Here is a 26,692-nt window from a genome sequence, read left to right as displayed (position 1 = left end):
ATCATTTGTAACTATCCAAGCCCACCACTAGCAAACATTGTCCGTTTTGGTCAATTACGTATTGTGTCCGCTTTGGCCCATTACGTGTCGTCGTCAGCTTCACGATTTTAAAACGCATATGTTAAGGAGAAGTTTCCACACCCCTCGGCCGTGAGATCTCACCCATAAAAAGTAAATGAATTAAAAATACAAATGATTTTTATTTTAAGATTATAAATATAAACCAGAATAAATTTTGGAGAATTAATTTATTTGAATTTCAAACCCACTTTTACATTATAATACCAAAAACATAAGGGATTAAAACAAATTATGAAGAATTTTTTTTAAAAAAATAACAAATATTTACAAATAATACTCATTTATTTCATATATGTCTCTAAGCATATATCCATATATCCCAGCTGGGCCTGAAGAACAGAAAATTAAGAATTTGGGCTTACACATTATTGAGCTCAAAGGTAGTGTGATCATATGAACAATTGAATCAATTAAATGGCTTTTCGCTAAACTACCTACCTTCCATCTATTCTTCATTATTGTTCAATGAGGAAAAATGGTGAGAGACTCCCAAACTCTGCTCTCCTTCTCGTAACTCTCCTGAAAGGCTTCCTGTTTTGCCACCATAAGCGTTCTATTCCACTTGGGCACCTGATTTCTCTGTAGCAATCCGTCACGCTTCGAACTAAATTTCGCTTTGTTTTTTTCGGTTTCGATCTCTGCTTCATGCGTTGAGGAGAAGGGGTCTTTGGCTCCACAAACTTTGTGCCTATTGAACTGAACAACAAAACCAACAACAAACAGACGTATTACTCAACAAAACATAGTTGGCAGACATCCGTAACGTAATCGACATGTTACTAGTTGAAACTAGGTGGAATAAGAATCATTGCTTCCCTTGTCTATTTCTTATTCATTCAGAGTGTTCAACCCTTGATTGAGCAGTCATTTTTTGTAGTCACCCCAAAAAAAAGCATCGAGACTAAGAAGAATCCCACTTCGTGGAAAATTCAGAACTCAAATATGAACCATAGACCGAAAGAAATGAAATCCAATATCTAACTTAGCCATTGTAATCCAATATCTACCTTAGTCATATTGTAATCGAAGCCTAGTTTACGAGGTCCAGGCCACACAATACATAGCTAGAAGTCAGAGGGCCCATACTACCTACCTAACCCCTCGCTCCTAGGGAGGGTAGATCAGAAAGCGCCTGGAAAATCACCCCATTCATCCAAAAGAGAACCGACTATGAATTCAGAAATGGAAATGGTTTGATTGAGACAGATCAGACTGCTTAGATTGGCATGAATTGGTCAGGGACTTGACAGTCTAAAACAATTCTCTAATACTGTCTAAAAAGGAAAGAGGAAGTGATAAGGATCACGGTGTTCCAAATGTTCCAGCTGGACCTATTACACGATCCAAGGCCAAAAAGATTCAACAAACATTCATTCTTCATTTACAAAATTAGATAGGCTCGGTTCAACCAGGAAGACTTTTCAAACAATGGTATAAACAACACCAAGAGAACACCAAATACATATTTTCAATAGAAACTGAGGAAGAAGTTTGACATGAACAGAACTCTTTACCTTTCATATTCTGTTGATAGCTGCATCAACATTTTATTGTCTACTTGCGGTTTGCAGGCTGGGCAGATGTATATCTTCGGAGTAGATTCAATCTTGACACAATCAAAGTGATACCACTCTTCACAAATATCACAAGCAAGCATTGGTCTGCGATCGTTAGGCTTTCGGCAAATGCAATAAAGCATACTTCGATTTCTCAATAACTGCACCCACAAGATCAATCACTAAGCACCACGGCGTACATATTCTCTTGTCTATAAGAATGAATAGCAGATACCTTGAGCTCCCTCTCGAGGTATGCAGGTAAATTTTCACCCTCCACGATCAGTTCGAAAACTTTCTCCAATTCAAGAGCCCCACAGTCAGCTGAAATCTGTAGAAAACAAAAGATGATGAAGTCTAAGAAGACAAGGTGAGGGAAACAGAGCATATCAACATTTAACAGACCTTCCTTGCAAGACTTCTCCACTTCGAGCAAACAATCTTCACTTCTAAAAGTTTCTTTCTGTAGAAATCTTCAAGCGGAATGCTTATGGCCGATCCCTATCACGTGTTATTGAAGTCAGTATTTATATAACAAACAACCTTGACAGGAAATAGCACATGTACATCATAATTATCTCCCGTCCAGTTTGGCCAAAGGAGAGATGACATAGATGGCCAAGATGAGAAAAATAAACTAAAAGTCATGGTTGATCGAATTGGGGTTCATTTCGTTTTGCATGCGTGTAAAATGGATGCATATGTATCATAGCTTCAAGAACTATTGTGAGATCCCACGTTGGTTGGAGAGGAGAACAAAACCTTCTTTATAAAGGTGTGGAAACCTCTCCCTAGCAGACGCGTTTTAAAAACCGTGAAACTGACGGCGATATGTAACGGGCTAAAGTGAACAATATCTACTAGCGGTAGGTTCGACTGTTACAACTACAGTTTTGCCGAAAGAAATGGTGAGCCGTTTAACAGCATCTCACTATGTCCATCAAAAAGACTCGGCAAAAGTCTTCCCCACCTTAATTTTCAAGTCTTTAGTGTAAAATCCCAAACATAATTTTCAAGCACGTTATGTGTTACTTGTTCTCCAATACACTCTTTTCATATTAGCTAATTCTTTAACGAAAGTATTTAGAGATTCTCTCAACATCTAACAATCTCGTACTTATCACAACCATTGTCATTCAAAAGCACCAAAGTTTTTCTACTGCAACAATATTTAGACTTAAGAATGCTTCAGCAAACCATGGTAACTGGGAATACCTCTTCGAGAAGCTCCAGGACCTGTTGCATTGTTGGTTTTTCAGAACCTTCAAGAGCTTCCTTGACTCTGAATCTCCACGAGTTCCTCACTAGTTCCATCTCAAGGCCACACTTACCTTCCTGATCGTTAATGCCTGCAACGTCCATAGCCTGTGACAGTGAACTACAATCATTTTAAAAAACTACACCCATAGATTATATGCATAAAGTAAGTATTACTACTACTCTTCTATGCTATCTTGAAACTTCACAAATATTGAGCACTATGAATAACTTAAGAGGAAAGAGAATCACACAACCTTTAAAGCTACTGTTAACCTCTTGCAGGTGGTACTAAAATCTTTATCGAGACAACGGGAGGCAAAGTCCAAGACTTCTGTCAAGTGAGATTTGCAGACTAAAGCCTGCTCTACCAGTTGCTTTAATACATCCTCCTCTTCCATCCTGGAAATATTTTAAGACCAAACTTCAACAAGTTTTCAAGAGACATTTTAACATTTGCATGGAGAAGCATCATAAGGAAACACGTAGAGAAACCTCTGTTTAAAATCATATGAATTGCATTTACATATATCTACCCTCAAGGGATTCAACAAAACTTTTTTAACAGTACAATTTAACTTCAATTTGGAGTTAAAAAAAAGAAGAAGAAGAAGAAGAAGAAAGAAAAGGTTTGTTTTAATTTTTGGAGTTTTCTTTTGTTTCATAAGCTTAGCTGGTAAGCACCAGTTCCTGTCTTTGTTTTAGCTGGTAATCGTTTGGGTCAGTGCGGAAATTAGGGTTAAGAATAGTTTTCTATTTCTAAAAGTAACAAATAATTTTTTGACGTAGAAAATTTATTCAGCAGAATAATTTTAATTCAAATTTTCAGAACCGGGAACATAAACAAATATTTTTATGCCTTCTGGCCTTCACATGCTTTCTTTGAAATGTTGTCCATTGATTTTTCAGTTACAATTATAACCATTTTTCACGTATGTAAAAGAAATAAATGAAAATAAAATATTAAATAATATCTTTCCAGACCGTTTAAATTTAAAAACAACATAAAATAGTTCTATCAAAAGATTAGACGACAAAATAGTTTTTAAAACTACCCAAACTAAAACAAAAATTATAAATAAAGAGATCAACTAGAGGTAATCTGCAGGATCAATTACATAAGGATTCAACTAAAAACCTCAAAAAAGCAAAGATTAAAAAAACCAATAAAAACAATATAAAAGTTGGTTACCGACGGAAAAAAAAAGGTGGTTACCAGACACAAAAGTTCAAGGCATCAGATTTGAGCTTAGTGAGCATTCCTAGTTCAGGACGATTTGCTAAAAATCTCTGCAACAAGAAAAATACAAAAATATAATGACTTTGGAACAAAGGATGGTGTAGACAATCTAGAGAAAGAGAGAGTGAAAGATAGCACCTACCAAGGGACCTCCACTTTTATCAATTGAGGACACAGCCCTTAAGCTACAGCAATAATAGCACATAAAGACATCTGTACTGTTTGTTTTTTCTTTTGCTTGTCCTAGGCACTGCAAATGGTAGCTGTTTCCAAGAACATCTATAATGTTTAGTTACCATATTGTTCTTAAAGATATTTTATAAATAAATCATCACAAGAAATATAATAAAATAATGAGTATGTAGTGCTGCATGCATGCATGCATGTATGTAATAGGAACATGTGTCATGCAGTATGATTATACATACGCACATACACGTGCATGTATGCATAAAGGATGGATGAATATATTCGTTCATGCACGCAGGCTCCACTGTGTGTTAGAATGTTGGGAGGGTAGGTGGTATAAAAGACAAGGCTGTTGGGTTAAAGCATGTCTCCAAAAAGTTTATCGGTGTTGGTGGTTGGCAGTAGCACCTAGTTGAAGGAGTTATGTTCGTCAACAAAAGCAACCATTCTCAAGTGCCAAACTGCAGGGTTTGAGATACGGTCAGAATCGTTAAAAGAAAATGTTTCAATGATGCCCTCATGAGTAGTAGAACAGCATGTTGGCTGAATGATGACTGAGCTCCTAGAAAAAGTTAAATGCACATTAGCAGCCTCGTTAGTGGTTAATGGACAAGATTATGTCAGTGAGTAATAACGCAGCAAGAGTTGGCAGTGATTGGTCTGACTTTAGAAATGTGACAAAGACTGAATGCCAGAAGAAAGAAAGGTAGCAATTGTTATTTCAACGTCAATGAGGTAAGCGGGGCAATGTCAATGCAGACATGTAAAGTTAGCAACGTGTACTTTAATTCCTCATATGCCAAAATCAAAGAAGAAAAGTGGCATGACATCACGGAAGTCAAGTGGTCTAGCATCAGTAATAGCATGGGCATGTGAAGTTAGTTACACATGTTGACTCCTCATATCCAAGAAGTTTTCAAGAGGCAAGTCAAACTTCGGGAATGGTACAAGAGCAGACATTTGAAGCAGCTTTACAAACTCATCTTGATTCTCTTATAGGTAAAAGTTGAGTGACAGAGTGGGTTCAATGTTAGAAGTGAAGCAAACGAAGATGGATACAGGTGGTTTAAGCTCCATTCACCCCACACAAGCTTAGATAGTCAATTTCAAGGTAAAAAAAAAAAAAAAACAAAAGAAGAAGGTTTGCTTGACAGTTTGGGCAAGCCAAGCCATGTAAAGTAAGAGCCTGAATGAATAGTGCTGGCAAATCATGCAGTACGGAGAATAACTAGGTGTTTTTGGGCAACACTGGTGTTAGTTCAATTCAGAGAAGCTGTAAGCAACTCAAAACCAATCAAAATAAGAGCTCAAATAGGACAAAATGACAAGATTGACCATACCTTTCTTTACAGACAGTGCAAGTAAAAAGATGCTGATCCTGTGAATCGCTAGAACAACACACACATAAGTTTTGATCAGTGTAGAGCAACGACTTCTCATATATGTATAGGGATCTATCCAGTGATTTCTTTATCTGCATGATAAATATGATATTAGACATTCATTAAAAAAATGTATTGTCAGCGTTCAGTAAGACAAAAGAAATATTATTTCATCAGAACCTCTAGTAGACAACCAAGCAAAGAACTTTCATCCCCAAAAGATGTTTTCATGATTTCCCGCATATGTTTCTTCCACTTTTCAATCTTTTCAGCTTCGGATAAAATTAATTGTAGCTCAGAACAATTGAAGGAAACGGCATCTCCTTTTTCCTGAATGTTCAAAAGTATAAGATGATATCCATCTACATAATCCCTGTGGACGAATCAAGCAAAATAACATACCTTAAGTTTTAATAACTGAGTCCACGATCGTTCAGCACGCTTAATAACAAAAAATTGACGTACTTCTTCCAGCCACAACCTACGTGCAGAGAGCATACCATAGATCACATATCAACAATAGCCACATATAAGTAAAGATATATATAAGATACTGCTACGACTGAGCAAGCAGAGACACACAAAATTGGGGGTTCACTTACAAATTCTAATCCATGTAAATTTCAGAAACGATTATCATTTTTATGAAAAGTCAATGAATAGTTATAACGAAGTAACTTGACAAATTACAGCAAAATGCCTTCATCCGAAAGAAAATTCCAACACTTTCTGATGTGTTTTAGACGAAGAAAAAACTTGATGTAGGATTTTGAGCTTCTGAAATCCAAGTAATTCTTGCAAACTTAATGGGAGAGGCTAGAAGGCAAGTTAGAAAGAAAAAGAAAAAAAAGAGCTTTACAAGAAGCAGGAAGATGCATGCATACATACAACAAAAACAGAAATTAACAAGTCAAAGAATAAGAAAATTCACTTGTGCGTCCGAATAGCATTTACAAGTTGATCATTCATGGCTGAGAAGTTGATTCTGATACTCTGCAAGTACAAGATATTCAAACCGACAAAACAAACATCAAAAATCTAAAAACATAATTAAAAAAACATTGTATTGTATGTGTATATATATATATTAGTTCAACAATTGCAAGGGGGGTCGAATCACTGATTTTTACGATGGTAATTGATATCTTATCCATTGAGCTATACTCAAATTTGCAAAATATATATATATATATATATATATATATATATATAAATGTTCTAGATGTTGGGCCGTAAAGATACCTGAAATTTGGAAAGTAATTCCTCAGCATCACTCAACTTTCTTTGTTTAAAATTGCACGTTCCAGGAATCACCTCTAAGGCTTGCTTCAGCCATTTGACACCCTCCACCAATAAGCTCCACATAACACCGGAGGCATATAAACATGAACTATTCTCTTCAACACTCAACAAGCTCTCAACATCCTGCCACAAAATTATATTCTTTTCAGTCGAATGGATTGCAAGTCCAATCCAACAAACCTAACCTCAACACTCTTAGAAATAATTATCATAAAAAAGAAAAGTGCAAATAAATCCAAGATCATAAAAAAGGAAATATAACACAGTTCATAACAAACTTTCAAGTCTACCTGATAAGAAGGAATAACATGGCAAAGAGAAAGAACTTTATTGCACCAGATGAGTGTAGAACAAGCACTTTGAAGTCTGGAAATCTCACGGAAGTCATAATCAAGAGATAAACTGGCTGTAATAGCAGTATTGATTCTATCAATTAATTGTTCAATCTTAGGAATAAGACAATTGCTCAGGCCATCTCCTATATCACTCGCATTCAAAAGAATATCAATATCTTGCAATAAAGAGTTTGCTCCCTCTTTCCAATTCTCACAGTTTCTCAGTACGGTTTCGAGCATTCTGCTTTCGTCCAAAGTAACCTTAAGGAGTTTTGACTGAGAAACCAACTCCTGCAAAATTGGAGTGTGTTAAATATCAAAGACCAGACTCCAGATACTAAATATATATGTATATATATAGATAGATAGATAGATAGAAAAAAAACCTTTAGTGTTTCAATTTTCAGCCGAGATCTTCGTGCAGAAGACATAGGGAGAACAGATTCTAAGAAAGGCTTCGAAAAATTTGACCAGGATTTGGCCAAGGATACTTCATTCTTTACATCATGAAGAGAAGGTAGAATAACACATAAATCTTCAGAAGTCCTAAAACATGCACAGAATTCGAACTTGTGATAGCTAGCATAAGAATGTCACCCCAATCGAGCTTCATTTTTTTTTTTTTCAAATTTATTAATGAGAGAAAGACTGGCAACCTTATAATCTCTTCGAAATCAGATAACCGGGCCCCATGGGATAGAAAATCCACTGCTCTCTTCTCTACACTCATTGCTGAATCGAGAACTCCACGAATATCAGCAAACAATTTTTCCTTATCAAGTTTTAATCTGGAGAAGAAGGAACTCAAGCATTAACAGTCATGTACAGCCATAACCAACGTGCTAATGTTGTTGATTAAAAAATGTTTGCTACAATAACACATACTCAACAGCCTCCTCCATCAGTTTCTGCATGAATTCCATAGTAACCTTGGTATCGCGTAACTGCATCAAAACTCCATCAAAGTCATGAGGTGAAAACATAACTTCAAGTAAATGATTGTAAAATTGAAGAGAGGATGTGTAAATGATTAAAAACGCCTAAACACAGAGAATTACATGCCAAATATTTGAAGTGTTACTTTGAATCACCTTTTGAGCTTTTTCCCTGACAGAAGCCTTCTTCAACTCAACCTCAACTAAAGGTACATCATCAACTGTCTCAGCCCACCCCCAGAATTCCATGAAATCAAAGATAAACTGCATTAGCACTAGCTAAAAATTATAAAATGGATGGTATCGCTAACAGAAGATATCGTGGATATAAAAGAATTAGCACGTGAAGAAACCTTTTATTGTCAGTGATAATCCATCTCTTAGAATGCAATTTAATTCTTCGATTACATTATGTTGATCCTCCCGTTCATGAACATTAACCATAATAGCATTAAGACGACCCTTCCATGAAACAGCATCATCATGATACAGTCTTAAAAGCTTCAGTTCAGGTATATTAACAGCAAAACCGTTTGATTCTTGAAGGAACTGTTTGACAGTCTGCAAGACAGCCAGGAATATTCATGCCTTAAATGACCAAATATCAAATTGAGGGGAAAGGGGAATGACAATTAAGGCAAACGTAACCTTCAAATTCATGGGAGCCTTCATAATTTCTTCACATTTAGAACGACATAGTTCAGCTTGCCTTATTAAATCCAGTACCGTTTCTGTCTCTGGAAGCTGGATTCCTAGTTCCAAAATCTACTTGACATGAAACCAGGTATTATGATAAATACAATTTGCTGATAAATATGAACAGATGAAATCCATCAAGATAAATTAATAAATGGGGAAATCACCTTAAACTTCAACTTGTAAAGAACCTCAACCTCAAAAGCAGCCGGCTGTTTCTCCAAAATTTCTCTGACACTTTCTATGCAAGACTAGTATATCACAATTGAAGCCTATTAGAACGTAAATGAGTGGAGCAAAAGCATAATCCTAAATATAAAGTTCATCTCGATCATACTCAACAAAATTGCTAGTACCATGCACTTCTTCTTCTTCTTCTTTTTCTTTCTTTCTTTCTTTCTTTATTATTATTTTTTTTTTCGGACGAAACCAAATTTTCATTAAGAAAAATGAAAGAGCATACAAGAAAACATGAGACCTGGTCTTCTATCTCTCCACCACTCTAAAAATCTTAAGGTTCTCTTGAGCCTAACACCCCACAAACTAGCAAAGAAACTAGCGTGCCATAGAAAAATTGCCCTTCTCCCGAAAAGGCAAGCTCAAGACACCTCCTTAATAATTGTGTAATCATCTCGATTCCAAGCCAAACACAAATTGAAAGTCTCCAAGCAATGACGCCAAGGAGACTAAACAAACTAACAGCCCCACAACAAATTATGCAAGTTTTTAACCTGGTGTCTACAAAGACTACACCACTATGCTAACAAACAAGGGTAAAAAGTCTTTGAACCTAGTCCAAAGTGTTGACTCTGCCATGTAAAATTTGCCATACAAAATTTTTCACTGTCCTAGAGATTATAACCTTCCAAACGGAGGAGAAAGCAGAGGCAATTTGGGGCACGGAAAAGAATGAACTGCAAGACAACCCTCGATAAGAATAAGGGGTCCAACGACTTGAATCCCTTCTCCCTCGAAACACCTGCTGATTATGAAGAATAGAAAGATCCACAATATCTAACTCTTCTCTATCATAAAGATGCCGCTTGAAGCCCACGACAAGGCGGAAGAAACAGAGGCCGATAAAATAGAAGCCACAAATTACAGTTTCTTACTCAAAGAATGATATAAACACAGGAACAAATCATGAAGAGCTTTATCACTCACCCACCACCACAAATAGACACTCATATCTTCCCCTACAAAGCATCTAATAAACGAATAAAAAGAATGAAATCCAAAAGCAATCGCTTCCCAGAGGACTATATTAGGTCAATTTGATGCAACCATCTACTACCCTCTCGAAAGGGTGGGTCATACCCACTCACAAGAACGTTGTGCCACAAACCATTTGACTCCATGAAAAACCACCACAACCATTTTACCAGCACAGCCTCGTTACGTTATATAATCTCAAGTTCCCAATGCCTAGACCACCCAACTCCACCGACTTAACAACCACTTCACACTTAACCAGATGGGACCATCCCCCCTCATCTAATCCTTCCCTCAAGAAATTCCGTATCACTCTCTCAATACACCTACTTTGAAATCAAAATTTTAAAAGGAGATAAGACATAACTAGAAATTTCGCTCAACACTGATTGGATAAGAATGAGTCTTCATCCTTTATAGAAAAACTTTCTCCAGTTAAATAAATGTTAAGGAACCTTATCCAAAAATGGATTTCAAAACACTTGGCTCCTAACGTTACCTCACAGCAAAAGCCTGAGATAAGAGAAAGTTGACCCACCTCACCTCAAACCAAAGAGGCTCAAGAACTTAGCTAGGAGTCACCAACAGTTCAGGCCAAATAAATAACTCTTGCCCCTGTTTATCTTAAGCCTAGACATAACTTCAAAAAATTATAAAAACTCAGTACGGTATACAAAGGAATTTTACTGTCCCAAATAGAAGAAAAAGGGTATTGACCGCAAATTGAAATAAGATAAGTGAACAAACTCCTTTCCCACCCTGAATCCCTTAACCAACCCCTTCTCCAGACCAAGTGATACAAACCTACTCAAAATGTCCACCACTCAGATAAATAAAAATGGAGAAAGAGGTTCCTTTGTCTAAGCCCTCTAGACTTAAAGATCTTATATCTCCATATAAATCCAAACCCCTTCTTTCCCAAGACATTATCTAAGAAATTCCAATCCACAGGACAAGCTTTTTCAAAATCGACTTTGAAGATCACCCATACCTCATTTCTTTGCCTATAATCCTCAATGGTCTCATTGGCAATCAACACTTGGTCTAACATTTCCACCCGGCAATAAATGTCCCTTGAGAACCAAAAATAATACAAGAAAGGACTTTTCTCACTAAGGTTTTAGCACCAATCTTATATAAACTTGTGAAGCTAATGGGCCTAAAGTCTTTCAACTTCTTTTTTTTTTTTTTTCTTTCTTAGGGATAAGTCACACGAAGGTTCCACTCATACCTGCATCAATAATGCCCCTTACATAGAATTCTTTAAACACTTCCCACAAGTCTTCTTTAATGCAATCTCAGTTATCTTGAAAGAAAAAAAGATAGTAAAACCATCTGGCCTACGGGACATATTCCTATACATGACAATAGTAAAACCATCTGGCCCATGCATCCTTCTCTCCTAAAAACAAAATTCATGTACCCAGATATCTTAGGCAAAGAAGAGATGTATTCAAAATATATAGAAACATATGCAAGGAAATGGTACCAAAAGATAATAAAAGTACCTTCGCTATTGATATTTTTACCGATAACTTCTCACTTTCTTTGATATGGACTGGAAAGGCACACACTCTCGAGTACAAAATTTCCCATTCAGAAACCTGAATTGAGAGTTTCTAAAATAAGGATCACTAAATTTATGGAGCAAAAAGGGCATAACATTGGGATAATTAATCCAAAATAGAAATAAGCTACATAAACAATTTGAAAATACACGTTAAAAAAGGACATCAAGCAATGGATCCCAAAAGTAGTTACATTAGGGCATCTTGATAAGGTATTATCAATATCTTGTATCAACATCTTTGCTTCTTCGACATAATCCTGTAAGGTAATCAAATTTTTTTTTTTTTTTTGACAAAATTAGCAATTGGCAGACAGGACCACATAAGAATAAACTAATAAGTTCGGCAGTATTTTACCAACCTTCAACTTAAGGTACCCAGGATGGTTACATGATATTGGGGGTAGACTCAACAAATTATTTACATGATCCATGCAAATTTTCTCTAAACTTCCAGAATGATCACATGACCACGCTTCAATTTTACAAATGGAATCCCCGATGCCTTGAACCCACTTTTGAGTTTCGTCCAAGTTTCTTACCACATCACGAACCTATTAGATAGTCCAATAAAGACAAATGTAAAATACAACTATATACTGCATGCAAGTCTGAGAAAAAAGTAACCATGAAGGACTTCCCATACGTGATCCATGTCATGACCAGCCCAAAGAAATTGCTCGGCTTCTCTCATAACCTTAACACATGCCTCATTTGAGAACGGATCTTGAAGAATCTTACTCGAATGCAGTAACCATTTTTCTGCAAGTTGAGTCAGAGTGACACGACCACCTTTCACCTGCAAAGTATTTTGCTGCTTTTAAAAACGATAACCAAGATCGTTGGTTTCATGACTCAATTTGTTTTGTTTAAAACAATTCTCCAAGGCCTCCAAATAGACCGATTTTAGCACAATATAAATCAAAGAGATGAGACTTGAGATGAGTCTTGAAATATCAATTACAGTTAGAATTAACAATGGCTCCTTGACTAACAAGAAAAACCCTCCCCTCAATAAATGGCAACTTAAAGGACTTACCTTCAATCATACAAGAAAAAGAGCTATCAACTGTATTTAAAGTAGCCATATAAAAAAACAAACGTATTATGGAAAAACCTCATCATGGCTTTCTTTTGGAATATGTGGAAAGAAAGAAATCAGAGAATATTTGCAGAAACGACACAGACCTACACAAAACTTTTCGACAATGTTGTTTACCAAGCTATATCTTGGTGTAAACTGTCTAATATTTTTACTTCCTATAGTTATACCTCCCTCATTGCAAATTGGGAAGGTCTTTTGTAAACATCATGGATTATACATCCCTCTTGTAAATTTCACTCATCAATGAAATTGTCTCTTATCAAAAATATATATATATATATATATATATATATATATATATATATATATATATATATATATATATATATATATATATATATATATAAACAAACGTGATTAAAGTTGCTAAAACATCAAAACTGAACACATGAAGATGAGAGAAGAGAATGAAGGAAGAAAGAGGAAGACACCATGTCTCCTAAAGCACTCACAAATTTTTAGTAAATTGTAGACATAAAATAATGGAACACTACCTTTTTTGTCAAAGTGCATCGCTCAGTGAAGCATAAGCCCACCCGTCGCAAATCCTTACTTTCAGTTGTCTCCCCAAAAATAGATCTATCAACTATAGCAATCAAATCATATAGTTCTGCAAGTGTATAACGGTACCGAAGGCGCCGCCTGCTGTACTTGCATTCACAAAGGTGTTGCCAGTGCTGCCAGTAAGGAAGAAGCATATAATCAGATCAACATAGGAACAAGATCCTCTAAACATGAATCACAACAACTTTCCAAGCAAAGTAGAAATACTATAATTTACACGGTATAGTATAAACTTTTCCAGATAAGAACAAAGTATTGAGAACTGAACCTCCTAACTTTGAAATGGAGGTTGCTACAACCCTACGGTCTCCTCCTATTTGGAAGTTTGAAGCCACTTGAACTTGCAGTAAATAGTAAGTTCAAAATACTACTCTTTATTTTTTTTATATTTTTATTTCTTTTTTTTACAACGAGAGAAATTCAACTCTTACTGCATAATGAACACAATGTTGCAGCCCTAGGCTTAAAGAGAGGAATTAACAAGTATGGAAACTATGCTAACAGTTACAAAGATAAGGGAAAGGGAAAAAATTATCTAACGTGGAAGGAAACAAATAAAGAATAAGAAAGGCATCTTTACAAAGGTATAATAAAGATAAAGGAACTGGAACTCGGTCCTTGCTCTTGGGTCAAGTTAAACTCCTTCACTAGACCTTCAAGGATGGGTCATTTTTGATAACTTTCTGTGAGCATGGATTTAAAGAGACGCTCAAAGGGTAAGAGACCCACCAAAAAATAAAATCCTCTAACAATAAAACTTTGAATTGAAGAGTACATTGGATCACACACCTCTAAACATACAAAAGCAGATCTCCTACAATGGCAACCTATAGCTGAAAGATAAAGGTACTTCTTACAAATTACGCATGTTGGATCCTGCAGCAACACCACCAGAAAATCTATCAGAAACAAGCTTCATAAGATAGTGACACAAGTATCAGATCATAATATGATACCTCCTCAGTACTGATATATTCAGGACACTTCCGAGGAGGCAATGGAGAAGATCTGATTACACCATTTTTCCAAAGTTGTTCTCTCCAACTTTTCTCCTTAGAATATATCCTAAGTAACTCTTTCTTCAGGTAAGGAGAAACTCGGTCGTTGCAGTCCATCTGCAAAATGAAGAGTACATTGAGACAAGGAATAAGAATCCACAAAACTAAGCTTCAACCTCACAAACAGTGATACTGATGACTAACAAGTTAAGAAGTATCAATTAAGGAGGTCAGAAAATGCTGCTGAGTCACAACAAGATAATACAACCAGTTTATAAGAAAAAAAAAATTAGCACCAAGTTCATGCACAACAAATTCCATCCCCCAAAATATTAAACATGATTTAAGGATTTGAAGAAGACAATGCAACAAAGACAGGAAATTAATATTAATGATACTACTCAGTTTGTGCGTAAAAATGACCAGATAAGAGGGTACTGCTACCTGAAATTATTGAAACACAAATTAAGAGTACTCGTACTCTTCGATCCTTCCACAATAATAAACTTAAGTGAGAGACATGCATAGTCTATCCCTCTCATCATCCAAATAAGAGATTTCAAGACATAGATGTGTAAAGCAAGTTTTCTTGAAAATCTCTGAGCCAGCACGGCAGCACCTTTTATACTAGGCCCTCATCTTTCCTCCTCATATTTTCCAACCGCCAAAGAATTTAGAAGCAAAACAAGAAGAATTGAAGTTCTAAAAAATTGAAAAAGAAAAGGGAAAAAAAACATATGTTGACTCTTTCTTTTAACTGGTGTGCTTTATATAATTTACAGGAGGAAACTCAGAGACCACCACTATATACATTGCAATTGCATTTTTGGATGATTGGAAAAGATCCACGTCATTCTCTTCAGTGATGTCAGTCGGCATTCCTTGGGGGTTTTCATGAACAAAACCAAGCAATTTTCTACCATAGTACTGTGTATCACAGTACTGTGTCTCAAGCCACGTTAAGGTCTTCCTTTTATATTTGTAGTCCCGGGTCCCACCCACTACTTAACAAGAAGAATTTGTAAGAGTCCATCATAAACTTTAGGAAACAACAAAGCTTTCTTTCATTAGAGTTTTCACTTGAAGGTTCGAGCCAAGACATTTGACTAATCCCACCTACCCTTGCCCCTGGACCCAACCAGCAAGCCTTGCATCATGCTCTTAACTATACACAAAAAAAAAAAAAAAAAAAAAAAAAAAAGAATGCCAAAGAAAGTAGGTGATATTTTCATCTTCTAGATTATCACAAAAAATAACTACAATTTTTCATTTTAATTTCAGGTTCTCTTAAAGTATGTTTTTATCTATAGGTCAATTTATACGGTTGGATCTCTTAATGTACCTCATTCAATTAAATCAATAATTCCTTACATAAAGTATATTGATCGATAACTTTTCTTATTATAAGAAACAACTTCATTGAGTACATAAACAGATAACTTGATTTGAGGGAGAAAAAAAAATTAAACGTCCAGAACTTTTGAACCTTCGCTATCACACAGATAAGCTCCTCGTGAGAAAAAACAGCAGGTTTGTGATAAAGCTGATACAGTTCTTCTCCAAACCCACCATAAGGCATCCAGTCAGCTGGAGCAAAATTTACGGCCTCAGCACAATTTAATCCTGAAAATAATTAAGAGAGAATTTATAAACCTAAAACTAGTTGCTAAACTAATCATCAGATTGTCTTGGCTAATTAAATCAAACTAGATGACCATACCAAGATTAAAACCCCCATGGTAAGATCTAGGGAAGGTCACAACGAAATTTCCAGGCTCCTGGCAGCAAGAAAACAAGTCAAAAATGGCATAAAAGAAATCAATTAAATATATGAAATGGCGATTAAAAAGAAAGAAGAATAAAATTATGTCAAATAAAGGTAACAGATGCAAGAACAATTCAATTTTAATTGTGTAGATTCATGGATATATACACTGGCATTCTTTCATTTCAGACCTGCTGTACAGTATAAACAGGTACGCCATTTTCTTGTAAGACGGATGGATTCAACATGGTGACAAGTTGGAAAAGTAAATCAGGTTGTGCGTCAAAAAGATCAGGAAGGTTATTCCGCATAACCTACAATCATGTGAAGGATATTGGTTAATTTTACATATATCTTAATCGATAAGAAATATAAATCCTATAACTAAAAAGAATATTACAGAGCAAGATGATTATTTTAAAAAAAATTTATTTAAAGATTTATAGAATGTACAACTACATCAAGTTTACCAAATTACATATACAAAATGCTTTGTTAGAGAAAGAAGAAAAGAAAATGGCTGTACCTCAAGAGATTTCATTATTTTTTGCTTATATTAGACTGCTGAAGAATTAACAAAGTCTCATAAAGTTTAGAGATGCAGGTTCAAATGAGAATATGAGACGCAAATGAGGAAACTGTATGTAGAGAATAAAAATACAGTAAACCGTCTTTCCTCCCCAAACAATATCCAACCCTCATTCTAGACAGAGTAGGAAGTTGAAGTGAACCAAACACTAAACAGATCTAATTCATAAATAGATGGCAAAATCATCATGTATACTAACATGAAGAAATAAAGAAGACATCGTGTCTAAATTTCTAATGTGTCTAAATTCCTAATATTAACCATCAAAACGGCATCAAATCCCAGATACAAAAATGAAACATGATGATAATTGATACTCGACTCTACAGAAAAATTCCAACATACTTTATAACTCAAGGACACAGTATTACAACCTATACAACAAATTCAGTTCAGCAAAGTACCAGCACACCAGAGGAAAGAAGGAAATAAAGACAAGATTAATAAACTGTCAAACAGTAATAGAGGGAAAACCCATGTGGCATGCATTCCATTACATGCATGCAAAAAGAGGATATCCGGACACTAAAATCTAGAAGCATTTAAATCTAAAAGAAACAAACTATTACCTTCTCAAAAGCAGTAGCTTCACTACCAGGTACACTATACCAGCATTTTGGGTCACCCCTGAAAACTCAAAAGAAGTTAGAAGAAAATCTTCAATAAACAATAACCTAAAACTTCCTAATCACATATTGAGTGCATACGGTGATACAGTACAAAGAAACAAAGCATCTACAAGCTGGTAGTCTAAAACTTCCAATCAAAAGAAAGGTATGATTTTTAACAAGGGACCACACCTCCCTTGTGGATCTTTGAACTACTCTAAAGTTCCTATCGTTTCTTTTTCCTCAAAGACCTCAGACTTACACAAAGACAAGCAAACGCAATCGACAACCATTTTCGCGAACGAGGGGGGAGGAAACTCAGACCTACAACTCCTCAGCCAGGACAAACGAAAGGTAAACATTCTGAAGAAGTCAATCCATAACAATCCAATGTACCGACAATACCACAGAGATGATCCAAGTCCAGAATCGCTTCCCAATGCACACTCAACTTGGGCAAAAACCTTTGAACACGATCCAAAGTATTAACTCAGCCACAAAGGACATGCCACACAAAAAACTATTAACCATCTTCGAAATTTTAATCTTCCAAAGCAGGGAACATACAGAAGAAGTCAAATAAGAAGGAGCCATCGAACAACGAAAGAATGAGCTACAAGGAACCTTATCCCTATAGGACTAGGACTCCATAAATGACAGTCTCTTTCCCACACCCACCCCACAAAATAGCAAAAAAATCAATTTAAAGTAAGACGGGCATATGAACAAAGAGCCCATAAAAGAAAGAGGCCACCAAAAAAAGACCGAAGAAAGGAAGGAGACAAACTAAAGAACAACCTTCAAACAAGTAAAATAAGACCTAACGAATAGTTACAAAATGGATTGGCAACTGAAACCCACAGATAAGAGTCCAAACATCACTCCACGGCCTCTCAAACCCTCTAAACACTTCGCTATTCCTCCCTTGCCCCACAAATAGCAAAATCATCAATTAAGGCAAGGGCATATGGAAAAAAAAAAAAAAAAAAAAAAAAAAAAAAAACATAAAAGAAAGAGGCCACGTGAAAAAAAGGCCACAAAAAGGAAGGAGAGAAACCAAAGAAAGGACCTTCAAAAAGTCTAAAGGTAGAAATTTAAATTAAAAGCGTTAAATATTCTTAAAGTCAAAATCTGCACACAAACAAAACAAACAAACATATATATATACACACACATAAAATGTTTCCAACATGTCATGTCCTACTTCTTTAGAAATAACATGTCGCTGTGTTCGCATCGTGTCGTATCCATGCCTTGTGTTCATGTCTTTACTTTTTAGGCTGCCACTTGTCTCTGAATATTCATAGCCTCAAAAAAAAAGGCCAGAAATTTGTTCAAGTGGAGGAAGGAGTTCTCACTACCATCACATAAAAAGATCGTATTGTCCACAAACTAAGAATGAGAAATAAACCCATCATCCCTCCCAACGGTGAATCCTTCAATGACATAACATTCTACTGAGGCCATTTTACTTGGGGCATCCATAACCACTAGGAATTGGAGGGGGAGGTAATAGCTCAACATACCACTCAAACCCGATTGGATGAGAATAAGTCTACCCCCTTTGAGAAGAAAATCTTCCCCCACGATGCAAGTCTCTTTCGCAAGTTGGGTCCCATAACAAACCGAGCCAAGGGTTTTTCTTGTTTAAAGAAACCACGCTTTCATTGAGAGAAATGAAAGAATGCATGAGAGCATACAAAAAATTATTAGCCCCAACACAAAAAAAAAAAATAGGGTTCAACCCAACAACATAAAAGGACTCTAATCCAAAAGTACAAGGCTAAACTCATAATTACAAAAAGATTTAGTGGCCAATGCCCACAAGAAGGCATTAAATCTAGCCACTTCCCACACTTCCTCGCCCATTCTCTCCACCTCCCAAAAAAATCCTATTATTCCTATCAATCCAAATATCAAACAAAACTGCAAAAAAGAATCATCCAAAAACTCTAACTTCCTCCCTAAAGAGATGAACCAGACCCACCTTGTACCTCCTATAGAGAGTGAACCATTATTGGAACAAAACATAGTAAGAGTGTTTTTGTATGCGATACCGCGTATTAACTCTCCCACTTAAACAACATAACCTTAGGAAAAAAAAATAGGAGCAAAAAGGGAAGGAGAAAGGCAGGACAACAAGTAACAAAAGTAGTGGCAAGAGGAACCCCTAGCGAGATTGAGGCACCATAATCTAATATATTTTCTCCCAAGAAAGACATGTTGATCTCAAAGAATAAAAAAAATAATCTAACAACCCTTTTGTAATTATATTCTTAGTCTTCCTTTTACTCGACTGTAGTCCTTTTGTGTAGGTTAGCTCCCTTTGGTGGGCTTATTTTTTTGTAGACTTGTGCATTCTTTTTTTTCTTTTTTCTTTTTTTTCAATGAGAGTTTAGTTTATCATTTAAAAAAAAAAAAAAAAAAAAAAAAAAAAAAAAAAAAAAAACTTGTCACATCCATCGTCTCTCTAATGCAATCTCTTGTTTGATAGCCAATAAATCTTGAAAAAAAAAATCAAAGAGGTTCATCTTCCACACAACGTTCCTACCAAAAGTGAACCTTTGTTGAGCCTTCCTCAGCAGAGCAAGAGGTAAATGAGAGAATAAAAGGAAAAATAGAGAAGATAACTTTTCTGAGATATTCGCAAAGACCCCTCGAACCATCACTTTCACCCCACTCAAAAAGATGAGGGTCATATCTACTCACAGTCAATTTATACCATAGCATGTTGGGCTCCATGAAAACTCAAAAGGAGAACAGAGGAGCCTAAGGTTATGATCCACAACAAATATCGATGGATATTTAGTCCTTACTTTGATCTCTAACAATAATCCACTAAAGCAAGAAATCTTATAAAATCTCCATGAGAACCCAAGAAATCATAGTAGTCGAGAAATAAAGGGTTGAAATGGAAGTGAATGTAAAACCAAAGTAACTGAAAACTCTGCCAGATGACACATGAAAGATAAATGCAAAACTGCATAACCAGCAAATTTTTTTTTTTTTTTTTTCAAAAGAGAAAGATACATGACCGGAGCCTTTCAGATCCCTACATATCAATAAATTTCAATACATCCAATGATAAGCATGTTGGCAACAACTCAAGTGTGGCCCAGTATGTCCTGGCATACGCTAAATTTTAACTAACCAAGGTATATTACTTCCGTCCTGAAAATTAAAATTGCAGCTTATGTAATAGGAAGATGAAAATAAAGATACAAACAATATGACAAGAATTGATCACTCAAATCGAACGTTTGGGCATATTAGGGAAGGAAGACAGGAGGGGGGGCAAAAATAGTCACATACCAGTGCAGGTAATTCATTGAATAGAAACAATGATCTTCAAAATGCCAGCAGAACGATGAAAATAGCATCCCAATATACAACCAGGGCACCATAACACCAGTAATATTGTGACGAATGGCTCTAAGCATGGACCCTTCCAATTTGGGCAAGTTATTGAGATTCCAAGGACTATTGCAATATTCATCCCACAGCTTAGCATCAATTGATTCTGGTCTCTGGACATTTTCACGAGGAAAGCCACTGCCATAAACTGATGTGTCCAAGTCACTGCCATATTTAACTTCAACCTCACCAAATGAACCTTCCACAATTTCCCAAAACTTCTTCTCAATTTGCGCCCTAGAAGCAGACCCTGAGCCAAACCATTTCTTCTTGGCCCTGCAATCCATACGCTTAAATGCTTCCAGGGAGAAGCTTTTACCAGGCACAAAACCAAAACTATCCTTCTCTGAATTCAAGCAATCTAAACAATACCAGTTCCCTGGTGGAACTTGCTTTAAAGGAGGTGAGAGACAATATAAGTGCCACCCCTTGTCGCACCTATCGCATAGAAGCATCACTTCACCATGTAATCCACTTTTACATTGCTCACAAATCTGATCGTTATCTTCTTCGTCTTTTAACTTTGAGACCTTGACTCTACAATCGTCGGTGTTCTGCCGCCTCCTTTTAGAGGTTGAAATTTCGGCCAAGCACTCCGTAAGCTTCTCATTTTGCATTTTCCTTTTTGAACTCTTCGTGACATCCTTATTCAATTGATTATAATAGTTCTCATAATCATATAAATGTTCTCGATACAATTGACAAAGCACATGCTTAGCACACTCTGAAATCTTCCTTGTTGATCTAACAAACCTAAAAACCTCACCCCACCTCTTCTCCTTAACAACCTTATCATACCCACCATAACGCTTCACTGCATTAAATAACTTGCACAAATCCAACTCATCTCCCTCAAAAACAACCTTCTTCTTCATCTTTTTGCCAAAATGACCATCCAAAAACCTATTATATTCAAGCTCAAACGTCTCTGAATCACAGGCAGCAGGTCTAACCTGCAATTGATGAATGGCCTGAGTTTTTGTGGGAAATGTAAAAGAATCTAATCTCAATGCAAATGGAGGTTTCCAGTTCTTAGGAGGCACTATCCTACAAATCCCGTACGGCTCAGCCTCTGGTCTGATCTTATATATATACTCCAATGGGTCTCTAAATTCATCTTCAGTTGGATAAAACGCAGGTCCAGATGGTATATTCAATGAAGCAGATGAACATACACTCAAATTTTGCCCTAAAACCCCCTTTTCCACAGCTCTTGGTCTTCCTTTCCCCATAAAAACTAACCACACTTGTATCAAAAGTTCTTCATATACACAGAATCATATATCTAACAAAAAAACAAACATGAAAAGCTCAATATAACACTATCTGACATGGAAAAACATGAAGCTGCAAGGCTTCTTCTTACAGAGATAGTACCTTCGTTTTTCAGTGTGTAAGAGAGAAGAAGACTTGCTCTGAGCTTTCTTCTTTCCTTTGTGTCGATGGAAGATAGTTTTCGTGAGGGATTTGGTTGAAACAAAACGGAAAAGTGAAGGGTTTATAAAAGCTCCCCTGAATTTCCAATTTCAGGGTCTAGACTTCTACTAAATTACGAAAATGCCACTCCATTTTTACTTTTTGGGCTTTATTTATTGGGCCGCGTATTTCAAATCGCTTTCTTCTGTTCTCAACCCCACGCGCGCGTACGCCACGTTCTCCTACTCCCCGCCTCTTAATTTTCATGGACGGTAGCGCGTGGTATTATGCGCGTGGGATTTTGGTGAGACCTCACCGCCGAAGACTTCTGACACGTGGCTGTGATCGGATGGCTAGTGGACTTGATCGAACGGTTGGATTGGTAAATTGACTTATTGAGTTTTTTTTTTTTTCCCGTACGAAGACTTGACCGTGGAATTGGCTCTTCTTTACCGAATTTTTAGATTCTTTTTGCACTCAATTTAATTTCAACGTTATTTTTAATAATTGATCTTTTAAATCATTTATCTAATAACAGAAATTTAAAAATAATAATAATAATGGATTAAAATGGTGTGAATTATTAAATTAATACGACTGGAACTAGGTCACCCAAACCATAGAATGTTGGATTGGGTTAGATTTTTATTAAATTTTTTGAAAACCAGTAAATTCGTTCAATTAGGAAGTTGACGTCTTTTTGGTCGAGTCAACATGAACATCTCAACAACGGGCTATACCCCAACTCGATCCTACCAACGTTTATAACCGATGTCAGGATGGGTTATGATTTGTAAATGATTGATATTTGAACTTTATGAGATTTTAGGTATTAACTTAACATGTATTGTAGATAAATATAATTTTTTAATAAAATTAAAAAAAACGAAATAGAGCGTTGAGTTAGGTATGGTTGGGAATGTTATTCAAGTACGTCACGTCGTCAACCCAACCAACTTAAAATTTTGGGTTAGTTTCATCCCGCTTGAGACGATGACGTCGTTTATAAAATATTTTAAATAAAAAATTTATGTATAAAATATATATGTCATGCATGTAGTGACGACTTTATTTTTTAGTAAGAAAAGTAGGGTCGATTGAGATTATACGACGTATGAACAATTTTGAAATTAAATTAAATTTATAAATGAACAATTTCTATTAGACTTTTTTAATATCGATGTAGATTTTCAAGATTTCTTGACATTTTTCATAAAACTAATTTTTACTCTAACGTAGATATCAGATTCTCCAACCTTGGGGGCCTACGTCTTCGTTAGCGCATCGCCCGGTGCATAGTTTTGATACCATTTGTAATAGCACGAGCCCACCACTAACAGTTATTATCCTTTTCGAACTTTCTCTTTTGGGCTTCTCTCAAGATTTTAAACGTGTGTGTTAGAGAGAGGTTTCCACACCCTTGTAAGGAATGCTTCGTTCCGCTCTCCAACCGATGTTGATGTTGCAGCATTGATTCCTCTTCAGAAAGATCTTGAGGTTGCTTGCCCCCCTCCTCTTTTCTCTATCTCGAAACTATATATTGATCCCACGAAAGTTTTGGTTGTATACCTATTTTATTTTTAAGAAAACGTTGACATTCATATTACTCTGGTTGTCTCTCTGTATCGATCCTGAAGCCACGATCACTACAATGAGCTCACGGTTAATTCTTTGTCATGTTCCTTCTCGTGGATGGCTATACCACATGATGTTGTAGAATGGATTTGACAGCCATACATGAGATCTTAGAAGCGATCGAGTACAAGGACGATGAGGGTGTAGCGTCGGAGGTTTGTTTCTGACAAATAACTTCAAATCAAAAGAGTATCAGTTGAATTATCTCCTGGTGGATTGTGAGATTTCACATCGGTTGGAGAGGGAAACAAAACATTCTTTATAAGGATGTGGAAACCTCTTCAGCGTTTTAAAACCTTGAGGGGAAGTCGGTTTACAAAGGTGTGAAAACCTCTCCCTAGTTGAGGCGTTTTAAAATCTTGAGAGGAAGTCCATAAATAAAAGCACAAAAAGAATAAAAATAATATCTGCTAGTGGTAGGTTTGAGTTGTTACATAACACGTAGGAGGGTGTGAGAGTCCCATATTGCTATGACATCGACCATTCGTCCACTTGATTACAATTGATTGAGGTTGGAACCATGGTTTCTCCAACAGTATTTGCACGTAGAAGTTTGTCCTATCAGATATGACGTAGAAGTTTGTCCTATCAGATCACGTAGAGGTTACAATTGATTGATGTGATGCAATGCAAGCCAACCAATATCTCCTATTTCGCATGTTGCTTCATATCTCCAAGCTTCTGCACTTTTCGCCCTCCGAAAATCAAAATGAGACACATATAGCGCTCCGAGAGGGCTCGGTCCTCAAAACTAAAAAGATCACAACAACAAAGACAAAATTCTCTCCATTCATCTTGTTCTTCTAAAGATGAGAGCAAACACGGTTTCGTGCCTAGCACAGAACGTGCTCCCGAGGATCGACCACATCTATAGTAATGAATAGAGAGATATGGAGGTACTCTTACCCCACCATGATTCGTTCATATTGTCGAAATTGAAGCTTTGACATCATTTCTAGTTCCGTTGAAGGTTTATTCTAACATCTTGAGATATGATTAAAGAGCTACCCAACATGATAACGTCACGATTTAGTTTATATCCTAAACAAATCAAACATATCGATGTGAAAATTTGGTTGTTTTTAGATTAATAATAAAAAAAAAAAAAAACTAAAGTTTTATTATAATTGAAATATATATATATATATATATATATATATATATAAACCTATAACTTTGACGTTATTATTATTTTAAAAAATTAAATTGGTCATTATTATTATTTTTAAAAAAATTAAATTCATATCTGTTAATCATTATTACTGCTATTATTATTATTATTATTTAAAGAAAATCTAAACTCATGAACCAATCAGTATTATTATTATTATTATTCATTATTACTATTATTTGTTATTATTATTTTTATTATCATTATATTTATTAAATACAATAGGATTTGGTTCCTTTCCTTTTTTTAGTTTATTATTTATATATTATTATTAATTACTTTTAATTTCCACCTCAATTTCCCAAATTTATTTTAACTCATCTACTTCTCTGCATTTTTTATTCTCCCAAAACGTCTGATCCTATCATTTTCGATCCTCAATTTTTTATTCAGAGATATTTATATTATATTGCGATATGGTTGTGAATATTTCAATTGTAAATCTCTTGTTTAAGAGAGTTGAGGTATGTTTCTCAAAATTTCAACCGAACGATTTGATCTTGAGTCGTGTTCTTGAACTTGTAAAAAGAGTACTATTGTGGTTTTGGTTTTGGTTTGATTTGTGGAAAGAGGCAAGAAAATTTTATTCACAATTGGAGAATAGAGTAGTCGAATATGACCGAGTCACCATAAAACTGAGGTATTATATTTTCTAACTCGTGTAATTGTGAAACTATCATTGTGATTTATTGTATATTCTAAGTGATTATTTTTATATATTTGTTGGGTTCTAATTGTTCTAAAAAAATTGATAATTAAGAAAACGTACTTAAATACTTTTAGTATGCTTAATTTTTTTTTTTAACTATCAAACTTTCTAGAACAATTAAAAATTATAACGAAGACAACAAACATTAAAAAGAATAAAAATCAATCCAAAACAATAAACAATTATGAAAATTTTAAATACACAATAATTAACTATAACCTTTCACAATTAGATATAAGAGTTAGAAAATATAATTAATTGTGGTTTGTTTTGTCAAACTCTACGCACTCTTCTTTCCAAGCGTCTCAAAAAGAAAATTTGATAAAAAAAAATTTCACTTTTTCTACGGATTCAAAACTGCTTCACCGCTCTTTTTACTAATTCAAGAACAAACTTAATTCTCTTCACGACTCAAGATCAAACGGTTAAAAATGTTGAAATTTTGAGGCGAGAAATAAAATAAAATTTGGAAGTTAAACAGTTGAATCTTTTGAAAATGTGAAGATTCAAAAATTTGCAAGCAAAGGGGTTGTGAAATATGGAGAAAAAAATGAGTTTAAATAGAAAGGAAAAGGAATACGAATGTGAAGATTAAAAATAAATAATAATAGTATTATAATATTTATATAAATAATAAACTAAAAAAAGGGAGAAGTGACGAAAGATCAATTTTTTAATTATTAAAATAAATATAGTAGTAGGATAATAATAGTCCAAATTAGTCGATTGCAAATAAATCTTTTTACAGTAAGAAGTTTAGAATTTGATTGTCCTTTGAATAAATGTAGTTATTAACGCGTTTCTCATTGCAAAGCTTTAGTTAAGGTGCACGGAATCTAGGGTAGACAGGGTTGTCATATCGATTCAACAATAGAAACACCTTTATCGAGCAATCCAAAATATGCTAGAGTTGTAAATGACATAGCGTTTTTCACTGCAAAGCTTTAGTTAAGGTGTCTTACCATC

The 26,692-nt window shown here is 35.4% G+C and overlaps 1 protein-coding gene across 4 annotated transcripts; it reads right to left on the bottom strand.

Annotated features, from left to right (window-relative positions):
- Positions 1 to 344: 344 nt before the first annotated feature.
- LOC111808172 (transcription factor jumonji (jmjC) domain-containing protein) lies at positions 345 to 22,278 on the bottom strand. 4 transcript variants are annotated; one of them, XM_023693999.2, is made up of 34 exons: positions 22,173 to 22,278; positions 20,694 to 22,080; positions 17,343 to 17,400; positions 16,376 to 16,498; positions 16,140 to 16,197; positions 15,906 to 16,042; positions 14,378 to 14,536; positions 14,211 to 14,297; positions 13,352 to 13,534; positions 12,399 to 12,551; positions 12,115 to 12,306; positions 11,947 to 12,012; positions 11,694 to 11,789; positions 9,141 to 9,224; positions 8,926 to 9,042; positions 8,631 to 8,838; positions 8,401 to 8,498; positions 8,228 to 8,286; positions 7,999 to 8,130; positions 7,729 to 7,888; positions 7,298 to 7,633; positions 6,948 to 7,130; positions 6,637 to 6,698; positions 6,108 to 6,186; positions 5,886 to 6,035; positions 5,664 to 5,797; positions 4,277 to 4,397; positions 4,111 to 4,184; positions 3,152 to 3,296; positions 2,853 to 3,002; positions 2,043 to 2,138; positions 1,873 to 1,968; positions 1,596 to 1,798; positions 345 to 777 (listed from the first exon to the last, which is right to left on the bottom strand). In XM_023693999.2, exons 2-34 carry the CDS (start codon positions 22,025 to 22,027, stop codon positions 537 to 539), a joined length of 5,574 nt encoding a protein of 1,857 aa, XP_023549767.2. In that variant the 5' UTR covers positions 22,028 to 22,080; positions 22,173 to 22,278; the 3' UTR covers positions 345 to 536. The 4 variants fall into 4 exon arrangements, 3 of the variants coding, with proteins under 3 accessions (XP_023549767.2, XP_023549768.2, XP_023549769.2); XM_023694000.2 differs by having other exon boundaries at positions 8,434 to 8,498; XR_002817038.2 differs by lacking the exons at positions 345 to 777; positions 1,596 to 1,798; positions 1,873 to 1,968; positions 2,043 to 2,138; positions 2,853 to 3,002 and having other exon boundaries at positions 3,229 to 3,296; positions 4,277 to 4,413.
- Positions 22,279 to 26,692: the final 4,414 nt, after the last annotated feature.

This window comes from Cucurbita pepo, chromosome 13 (genome assembly GCF_057944985.1).
Source record: "Cucurbita pepo subsp. pepo isolate OVF chromosome 13, ASM5794498v1, whole genome shotgun sequence".
NCBI classification, from domain to species: Eukaryota; Viridiplantae; Streptophyta; class Magnoliopsida; order Cucurbitales; family Cucurbitaceae; genus Cucurbita; species Cucurbita pepo.
This window is presented reverse-complemented; position numbering and strand designations above follow the sequence as displayed.

Coding starts and splice junctions, on each gene's coding strand:
- LOC111808172 (XM_023693999.2), bottom strand. CDS start 22,027: ATGGGGAAAGGAAGACCAAGAGCTGTGGAAAAGGGGGTTTTAGGGCAA. Junction 12,552..13,351: donor GATGCACTTTGACAAAAAAG/GTAGTGTTCCAT, acceptor AATACTTTGCAG/GTGAAAGGTGGTCGTGTCAC. Junction 9,225..11,693: donor TAAAAATATCAATAGCGAAG/GTACTTTTATTA, acceptor GTGATATACTAG/TCTTGCATAGAAAGTGTCAG.